Raw genomic sequence first — 10,853 nt, forward strand, 5'->3', positions numbered from 1 at the left:
CTACAAGATACCAAGTTCCATGCATGGCACAGCTCAACATTCACAAACCTCAATGTATTTGTTGTTTAAAAGGGCTAATGTATGTGTAGCCGCTCCGACAGTAGAGAATAGAACTGAGCTATTTGAATTAAAATCTTATTAAAATTAGGTGACCATGCAACTGGAAACAGATTTCTATAATTGATACTCTCTCCCCTCTTTAACAACTGTACAATATGCCAAGGGCCACATCTAGGGGTAAATGTATCATACTTCGGTTTCTTCAACTCGCGGGAGTTTGGCGAGATGACAGCTAAAATTAAAAGTGGCGCTGCCTTGTAAAGGGAAACTTGCCTTTACAAGGCAACGCCGCTTTAAATTTTAGCTGTCATCTCGCCGAACTCCCGTGAGTTGAAGAAACCGGAGTATGATACATTTACCCCCTAGTCTTTGTATTGGCTTGACATGAAAAAGCTGGGGGGTATTCCAGTTGTTAGCGAGTTTTTTTTTGACCGCGTTAAGTCATTTTAACGCTGTTTTTTTTATTATTTTCGAGCGGGTTAACTTTACCCGCGATTCAATTCCATTTTTAACGCTCAGTTTTTTTTCATTAAACGGTCCTCTCGCGCTCCAGTAGAAGGTCTACTGAAAGTATAGGGTGTGAAAGGCAGCCGCGTTAAAAGCTATTCGATTGTTTTTTAACGTGGTGCGTTAAACAGGCAGATATGTTGTATTATCTCGCACCTCTTTGCGGTGTGTTAAAAATAAAAAACCTCTGAAAAGTATTTGAAATCATGTAATAATGTGAAAAAAGGTTAAACTTGTGTTTATCACTAATGCCTAACATGTAAAAGTTGATTTTCTTGTGAAAAAATAATGAAATAAAATAAACATAAAAAAATAAAAATATAAAATCACTAATTCATTAGATTTATGTCTGTTTTTGGTACAAATATGAATGTAGTAATGTGTTTTGACATGGTATAGATGATTCTATGGTAAAAAATAGTTCAATTAAAAAATATGCTAAATAAAGTACTGTAATGTAGATATTATCATGTGTAATGCAATCTAATGTATGAAAATGTATGCAAAACCTTTTCTTTGTGTTTTACATGACCGCGTTAAAACTTCCTTAAAGACTCACAAATGTTTAACGCGCGGGGGTAGCGCTCCCTCTTTTTTAACTGAATTACACCAGTTTTCGCGCTGCGCTAACTAAAAACGGTCGGGGGGGGGGGTATTTTTTTTTTACATTGTGGGGAAAAAAACAAAACAAAAAAAACTCGCAGACAATTGAATACACCCCTTAGAGTCTTAGAAAGGGCATTTCTAAAAATACTAAACAAAACCCCATCCTACTTGTAAGAATATAATGTGAATAATGTTAATGAATTGTAGATGTCTATTTCATATTAGCAAAGTTCTCGTCTCCTGGGGAGATTTTAGAATGTCCAGGATTTATTGACATTTTCCTAAGCTAGAAAACGGCTTCTCGGCGCTGTGAACTTTCTGATGTATGACCAGACTCGACCTTAGCATAAAAAAATCTCCACAATCAGGACACGAATACCGTCTTAAACCTTTGTGAGATTTCCTGTGGTTGACCAGATGCGACTGGCGGATAAAGTTTTCCCCGCATTCGGGACAGGAAAATGGCTCATTTTCGGCGTGAAACTTCTGGTGCATGACTAGACTTTGTTTCTGGGCGTAATGCTTTCCGCACTCAGTACATTTATACGGTTTTTCGCCTGTGTGAAGTCTCTGGTGACGAATATAATTTGCCTTCTGTATAAACTGTTTTCCGCAATCAGAGCAGGAATATGGCTTCTCTCCGGAATGAATTCGCCGGTGTAGGACAAGACTGGACTTATGCTTGAAGAACCCGCCACAATCAGCACAGGAAAATGGTTTATCTCCCGTCGTCATTCTACGATTATTGGTCAGGAATTTCTGACCCGTTGCAGACTTCACGGCACAGCCCGAAGATTTATCCGATTTGTGACCTGCTGGGTTTTCATTTTGTTTATAGTCTTTGGTTCTGCCACGTTCAGAGCAGGTTTTCTTCTTAAAGTCAGCTGTAAAACAAAAACATTGGTACGGTCATCGATAATATCATCATCATTTATTTATATAGCGCCACTGATTCCGTAGCGCTGTACAGAGGTCTCATTCACATCAGTCCCTGCCCCATTGGAGCTTACAGTCTAAATTCCCTGACACACACACACAGACAGAGACTAAAATCAATTTGTTAGCAGCCAATTAACCTACTAGTATGTTTTTGGAGTGTGGGAGGAAACCGGAGCACCCGGAGGAAACCCACGCCAACACTGGGAGAACATACAAACTCCTCACAGATAAGAACATGGTCGGGAATTGAACTCATGACCCCAGTGCTGTGAGGCAGAAGTGCTAACCACTTAGCCACCGCGCTTGACCCTTGTTCGTAGAATCACTGGTAGTGCCATTATAGAAAAAAATACCATACATGCCTAAAAGGACCACTGAACAGAAAGCTTAAAAATCATACACTATGTCCCACCAATCTGTATAATGTATTTGTTACCTAGTAGACTGCAACTACTCATTGAGGCTTCTGCATTGGCAGTTTTATTCCATTGCTTTTTTTTCTTCTTGTTTAAATAATAACTTTAAAATAAAAGTACGGTGTACCATCTTGCTTAGAATATGTCCTGTAAGCAAGATTGTACATTACAGTTAATATTATTGGAACAAAAAGTTAAATATATAATAATTAACCTGATTTGTAAAAAAAAAAACCACAACATTAAAACTGAAAAGATTATGATGACCACCCCTATCATCCCTAATAACTACTTTCCATAAGACTTTAAAATCTACTCTTCCCCAACTGACTACAAATCTGAGTCTATAGGAACGCCTTCTATTTGATTAAAGCAGCAGGGTCCCTTACTTATTAATGGAGCTTCTACTGGCAAGATTAAATAATGAAGTATGAGCAAAGATGAGCGAACAGTCAAAAAATAACAACCAGTTCATGATTGGAGAAGAGCTAAACCATCCAATCAGTATCTAGCTGTCACATCTTCTCATCATTACCAAAGCCTGCCAGTAGGCGGCCTCACGAACTGGGAGTATTTTGTGAGAAAGCGATGCTAACCACTGTGCCATAGTGCACGACATTACAGGGCCTAGAAGTTTTTATAATTAAATTTGTTCTTATTTACTTAAAATTTTATTTAGTTTTTTTAAAATGTATTTCTGACTAGGGAACCTGTCTCAGGTCTCCCCAATAATCTGCATGACAGCTGCAGGATACGCTGTATCCGTCAGTGCTGACAGACAGGAAGATCTGAGACGGATTCCCTACACAGAAGGAAATCGCTGATGGTATCACCATTGTGACATCACAAGATTTCCTGAACTTAGTAGGAGGTCCAGACTTCCCCACCGAACTGTACATAAAGGTCACTTGTAACACTGTGGCCAGGAAACGTTAGTGATGGTAATTGGCCACATCACTGAAATCATCATCGTCAGCTATTTATATAACACCACTAATTCCGCAGCGCTGTAGAGAGAACTCACTCACATCAGTCCCTGCCCCATTGGAGCTTACAGTCTAAATTCCCTAACATACACACACACACCAATGAGAGATCCAAGGCCCGGTTCTGGTGTCAGGCGCTGCAGTCTACTGCATCCATATTTAGGTGCCATTTCCAAACAGTGGGCCTGATTCATTAAGGATCTTCACTTGAGAAACTTCTTATTTCAGTCTCCTGGACAAAACCATGTTACAATGCAAGGGGGTGCAAATTAGTATACTGTTTTTTCATGTAGCACACAAATACTTGATAGCTTATTTGTACACTGAAATTTAAAGTTGATATTTGTGTGCTACATGAAAAAACAGTCAGTATTTAACTTATGTGCAAAACAGAATACTAATTTGCACCCCCTTGCATTGTAACATGGTTTTGTCCAGGAGACTGAAATAAGAAGTTTCTCAAGTGAAGATCCTTAATGAATCAGGCCCAGTGACTCATTGCCGGGGCTGTCAATGCAAATAAAACATACACAGTTGGTAAGGAGTTATAAAGATGCAGAGCCCTAACCGAGGCACATTGGGCTACTTCCTGGAGATACACACGAGCCCAGTATCCTCACACGTCACCACCAGTTGCTTCAATACTTATTCCTAACCATTAGTTAGTACATACAGTGTCTGTAACTGGAAAATTCAGTACTAGAGAGACACATATCCAGTTTAGCTAATAACTTTCCACATGGGACCTTCACAATGACATAGGCCTGAGAATGATCACGTGAGGGGAAATGCAAAATAAGGGCGAAGCCAACATAAAAGATATATATTGAAAGAATAGTAACATAGTGTTATTCACCTTCGTTGATGTCTATAGGGACTTCTTCTTCCTTAATTTTCATACTAATCTTTTCTTCCTCAACCTCAGATTTAATAGTAACATTCAGACCTCTAGGCTTACAATCCTAAATAACATACAACACAAAAAGTTAAAAATCCGAAAAAAATAAATAAAATAAATAAAAAATTCAATTTGCGTTCATTTGCAGTTTAACAAGGATTTAAGAGTTTTGTTTTTTTAATAAAAGGATAAATAGTACAGATAGTACGGAATCGACCAAGATGAATGTATTACAAATATCATTTCAGACAGTATTCAATATAGAACTTGGTAAAGTGTCATGAGAAGTAGTGGGTAACGTTCAAGATGAAATCCAACCAAACAGGTATCCCCTTTTCTCCTGAGCCAATGAGGGTGTGGGGTGTGGGGGGGGGGGGGGCACGCATCGTTTTGGGGTTCAGCACTTGCACTTTAAAAACATAACTCCTCATCCTTCTGTGGTAGCATATCTCACGCCAGCAATCAGACAGGTTAGGTTTATATATAACACACAACAGCGGTAATACATTTAGAAACCAGAAGAGAACGTAAGTCCTGAAAGGGACGTCCCAGGTAAATAGGTCTGTGTCACCCATTAGCTTTGGAGAAATTTTAAGTTCACAAATCCCTTTTGCCATATAAGGGACACAGACATTGTTAGCCTATAGCAACACCTGACCCACCAGAGCCGTAACTTAGAATTCTAGCGCCTGGGGCGAGAAAGACAAATGCCGACCCCCTAGCCCTCAATTTTAACCGAATGAGCCTAAAATATTCCCAAATTGAGCCCCCCTTCAGCGTTGCGCCCTGGGGGTCGCCCCTGTCGCACAGCCCTAGTTACGGCCCTGTGGCCCACCTTCTAGGTTACCCCCAACATATCCTGTCAATGAGGCGCTGCACAAAGTTGGAGGGGGGGTATTATGAAAACAAAGAAAAAAAAAATTCGCACAGAACAGGCGCTCACCGGACACTTGGTAATATTGAGTTTCTGAAATGAATTACCAGGAGACGAGAGAAAAGAGCCTTGGTGCCATTGTACAGAAAAAAGGATTGGAGTAATAGAGGTACCCATAACATTTACCATCGTTTTGGTTTGTGACTGCTACCAGCCTTTCTGAAGGTTATAGTGCTACACACCAAACTCCCAAAAAACGCACAAGATTGGAATTGGAAAGTAACCTAGAATGTATCCACATCAAGTGAACATGAGACCAGCGCTGGTAAGTTTTTCTATGACAAACACTGAATCTTTCACTGTAACCCTGAAATTCTGCCTACCGTATCATCCTCCGATTCATCATCATCCTCAGATTCATCATCATCTTCATCCTCCTCATCTTCTTCCTCCTCCTCTTTACAATTCTTTGAATAAATAAGTCTTGGATGTTTCTGTGACTCGTTTCTGGATCCATCTGTACAAAACACAACAGTACCATAACAGAAGTTGAAGGGGTTGTCTACTTTTGGAAACCTCTTACTATTAACCTAGCCCCTCCATTCCCTGTAGCCTTTCGGCATGAGCTACCTGCAAGTACCACATGTACGAGTGTAGAGGAGTGAGAGCTTATAGAGCGACTAGGAAAGGAGATTCAAACCCCTGGCTCTATAGGCATGACCTGTATGCTCTTACTTCCCACAAATAAATCCTAAACCCCAATTTCATACATAGTTGTGAATGTTTCTAGTTGTTCTTTATTTATAACAAACATATATTTAAAGTACTATGTGAACAGTTAGCAGTCGCTAACTATAATTCACCCCCAGCTAAACATGTACTGTATTAGCAAAATAGATTTAATCATGGCACTGTCCAGAACATAGATAAAAGGGATTTTGGTGAAGCTTCTACCCGAGGATGCAACGTAACCAGGAAATAGGTATGTTCTTGTCAACTTTTGTAGGAGCAACAAGTTGGAACAGGATTTGTGCATCAGAATCACATTACAATATTACGTTTACACAGACACTAAAATATTTACCTGCGTCATTATTTATAGGGATTTCTTCTTCCTCTTCTTTAAACTGCGGGACCCCTCCAACAATGTCAACTATTACAATATTCAGGTTCTCACCCTTCATGACACACAAAATAATACAACAATTACCAAATGAATAACAAGCTGTGGTTTATTGAAATACAGAGCAGGAGTTCTTACAAAGGGCCCTCAGGCCTCACCACCAGGCTATGATCTGGGGGGTCTCCTCAGAGGCTCTAAAAAGGAAGTGTGTGTTAGGGAATGTAGACTGTAAGCTCCAATGGGGCAGGGACTGATGTGAGCGAGTTCTCTGAACAGCGCTGCGGAATTAGTGGCGCTATATAAATAGCTGCTGATGGTGATGATGATGACCAGGTGACACAGTCAATCATAATACAATATGTCAACTACACCCTGCAGAAGGTTGTCAATGAGTGGCTGGGCTGGAAGGAAGCAGACAGAGCTCTGAATTGCGACCATGGGTATTCTAAATTATTAGAAATTAAATAAATGTAAGTATATTATGCAGGTTTATTTAAGTTGACTGTAGGTGGACATCCCTTCTAATCACAGACCCCCCACACCTGTGTCTATTTATCCAGATCCAAAACATGTTCATGGTGATTGAGGTGTTACAGGCATAGGCTAAGATATAAATGATTATTCCAGAATAACGAGCTTTAAAATGCCGTTACCTGATGATCGCCATCTTCCTCTGAGCGATCAGAAGTGGAACATCTTTCCTGTGTGTTTATCTCGCTGGATCCACCTATAGGAAGGACACAGTGTTTATTTATATATATATATATATATATATATATATATATATATATATATATATGTGATGTGCACAAGTATTCTTCTCTCCTGAGTCTCCTCACACATTACGCATATTCAGAATATCTATTTGATTGAGTTATCAGTCTCCTCTTACCCAGAGAAGCGAGGGGTCGGTGATTCTCCATCATGTCGCTCCTATAGATTTCCTTGTGTCCTCCTAAATACTCCCACTGCTCCAAGGAACATTAGACAGCGCCATTCTTTATAGGAGCCTGACCAATGATACAATCAGCGATATAAAATAGCCACCGTGCAGAAGTATCAGATGAATAGTTTAATGTCATGTAGCAGTAACAGGTTATAAAATCAAAGCAGCAGTCCCACATAGGTTTTTTTTCATCTTTAAATATCAAGTATCTTTTAAGCATGCTTTACAAATCATTATATCCTTTTCAAAATCTCTCTGGAGGGAAAACAGACAAGCTCTCAGACTCTCAGCATATTATGAGATGGCAGAGGGGAGGGAAAGTGAAGGGCTAGGATGTCACAGTGAAAACTTAGGGGAGGTGTTCCAAAGCCACTCTGCTCACTATACCAAGTGACTACCATGGCAACCACAGTCACATTATACAGCGGAAAGTCTGCAGAATGATACATTAATAGCAGTCTTAAGAAACAAACCAAAGAAAAAGGGTAACTACCAAGCTGCTTCTTATAGCTTGCCAAAGTGATTGATGTTAACATTTTTTTGCATTGGATTGCTGCTTAAATTGTTTTCTTTAAAACATTGCATAAGAACATTTGCCAACTTTTGCTGAGGCCTAAATTGAACATATTCGTATGAGTTGTGCAGCTAAATAAGACATTAAAATCCATACACGTGTACCACATACATGTTATAGCTGCTCAGATGTCTGGTTGCATAAAGTAAACATTCTGCATGTCTGCACGTTACAACCCAAGCATGTATGTTTGGTGTGTATGAAGGTCTAGATGACACATGTAGACTAAAGGCTCATCTAGATCTCAATGTTTTTAATGCACTTTTATTACGATTTCACACATTAAGGGGCCTATTTATTAAACCTTCAATGGGCGTCTTTAATAGACGCCCATTGAAGTATTTGCCTCATCTATCAACAGTGCTGCTTTGCACTTTTTTTCGTAATGCATTGCAGTCCCCATAGATGTCTATGGGGACTGCTATGTACCGCAATTTAACAATGAATGGAAATGGTTTAACAAATACGGTAATGTATCCCAGCTCAGGCTGCCGCACATTACTGTGTCTGCTATTTTTCAGCACTGTTCAGCTCTGCTCTGAAGAGCAGAGCTTTACAGCACATGTGTGGAGGGATCAAATGATCCCTCCCTGTCACACAGCGCATGTGTGAAGGGATCACCTGATCCCTCCCTGTCACACAGCTCATGTGTGGAGGGATCACATGATCCCTCCCTGTCACACAGCGCATGTGTGGAGGGATCACCTGATCCCTCCCTGTCACACAGCGCATGTGTGGAGGGATCACCTGATCCCTCCGTCACACAGCGCATGTGTGGAGGGATCACCTGATCCCTCCCTGTCACACAGCGCATGTGTGGAGGGATCACCTGATCCCTCCCTGTCACACAGCGCATGTGTGGAGGGATCACCTGATCCCTCCCTGTCACACAGCGCATGTGTGGAGGGATCACCTGATCCCTCCCTGTCACACAGCGCATGTGTGGAGGGATCACATGATCCCTCCCTGTCACACAGCGCATGTGTGGAGGGATCACATGATCCCTCCCTGTCACACAGCGCATGTGTGGAGGGATCACCTGATCCCTCCCTGTCACACAGCGCATGTGTGGAGGGATCACATGATCCCTCCCTGTCACACAGCGCATGTGTGGAGGGATCACATGATCCCTCCCTGTCACACTCCGCTCTCTGCATCACTGAAGTGCAGAGCAGTTTTCAGACGGAGCATGCGCACAGGGCTTCTATGGATCGCACAGCAGCTTCGGGAACGAAGAAGCAGTGAAAAGGTAAGTTTTTAACGTCACAGGAACAGTAGTTTTTCGTGACTGCTGCTCCTGTGGAGATTTTTTAATAAATGAGAAATAGTTCAATCCATATCAATGCCATAAGCCAGAGTTTCCCAAACCCAGTCCTCAGGGCTCCCTAACAGTGCAGGTTTTCTGGATCACATGTGACATAATTAGGACCACCTGTGGATCTGTTACAATGTGTCAGTCAGTAATGAATACACCTGTGCTCCAACAAGGAGATATGGAAAACCTGCACTGTTGGGGAGCCCTGAGGACTGGGTTTGGGAAACCCTGCATAAGGATTGAAAACTATTTTTCATTTTACGCAGCTGTTGATAAATGTGCCCCTAAAAGATAATCAAAATAGACTAAACTAAGTGTTGCACATCACACTCTTGAGTTGTGGAATCACAACTCAGCATGTTTATTAAAATGTATTTATACAGTACCAGCATACTTCACAGTGTTTTAGAATTGTTACAGCGCTTTTTACATGCGTTAACAAACAGTTTTCATTTGAATGTAAATCTGCTGTATACATTAAAACTGCACGTGTGTTCTTGATGCGTTTTTCACACCTATACACAGCCTATCTATTACTGTCAGTGTCACTGTGTGCAATAATACACAACACTTCACCACTTCTACAATTTAGTGCAAGCCTGGACAACCTGTGCTAAACTACAAGCCCCAGTATGTTTAGCCGCAGTCAGGTTATGCTGGGATTTGTTGTTTCACAACACCAGAAGAGCCAAAGATTGCCCAGGTCTGTTTTATGCATAATCATTAACAGTGTCATAAATTGTTCCAATGGAATGGATAAAGATAATACAAACCTGAATGCAATATTAGTTTAATGAATCCTGAGCACAGAAAGCTCTCTGTACAAAGCCAGATATTGTAATATATCTCTGAAGCACACTATGGGGGGGGGGGGGGGGGTCAGTACCTACTATGGGGGGCAGTAGCTAAGGTGCCAACCAGGTAAGATTTTGGAGATCCCCAATAATCACACCCCCTTTGCCCCCAACCTTGTGTATGCCCACCACTGTCTCCCCCCCCACCCTGCTCTTCTCCTATTACAGTCTAGTAATGGTATTACACTCTTATCTCACCCAGCCATGTACATGGTGCAGGAGACTGGCGAGGTCTCTGTATGATCACACAGGGATATACCTGGACACTTCCGATCGCAGCTACTCCATTGTGACGTCATAGCCGCGGCATAGATTTCTTTCGCACATGCGCACTGGGGATCGTACGCTACGCCTAGCTCGCTTAGTGAAGACTACAATTCCCGTGATCCTCCGCTCGGGCCAGTACAGCGCCCTGGGGATGGGGACGCAGTGTTAAGTGATTAGTGGGGTGATTGTCAGTCTGAGCTGAGCCCAGGCAGCTGCCATCATGGTCTGTTCACAGAATATGGTCATTATGTAGACTCTTTTTGTATCATAAATAATTTTAATATGTATTAATGTGTAATGTCCTAAAAACAAGAATGCATTGTGAGTATTGTATTTTACATATAGAAAATAGAAATGATGGTATAACTTTGACCAATATTGGATAAGTGGGGCCATTTTTTAGGACAGATATTTGAAAACTAGGGGCAGTAGGCAATACATGAGCTGTAGCGTTCGTGCACTTTGAGGTCTATTTAAGAAACAGTGAA

The 10,853-nt window shown here is 41.2% G+C and overlaps 1 protein-coding gene across 1 annotated transcript; it reads right to left on the reverse strand.

Annotated features, from left to right (window-relative positions):
• Positions 1-537: 537 nt before the first annotated feature.
• LOC142159954 (uncharacterized) lies at positions 538-10,421 on the reverse strand. The gene is made up of 7 exons (XM_075214863.1): positions 10,297-10,421; positions 7,302-7,419; positions 7,063-7,136; positions 6,371-6,464; positions 5,670-5,803; positions 4,371-4,476; positions 538-2,057 (listed from the first exon to the last, which is right to left on the reverse strand). Exons 2-7 carry the CDS (start codon positions 7,333-7,335, stop codon positions 1,441-1,443), a joined length of 1,059 nt encoding a protein of 352 aa, XP_075070964.1. The 5' UTR covers positions 7,336-7,419; positions 10,297-10,421; the 3' UTR covers positions 538-1,440.
• Between the last annotated feature and the right edge of the window lie 432 nt (positions 10,422-10,853).

Source organism: Mixophyes fleayi, chromosome 6 (assembly GCF_038048845.1).
Source record: "Mixophyes fleayi isolate aMixFle1 chromosome 6, aMixFle1.hap1, whole genome shotgun sequence".
Taxonomy (NCBI): Eukaryota; Metazoa; Chordata; class Amphibia; order Anura; family Limnodynastidae; genus Mixophyes; species Mixophyes fleayi.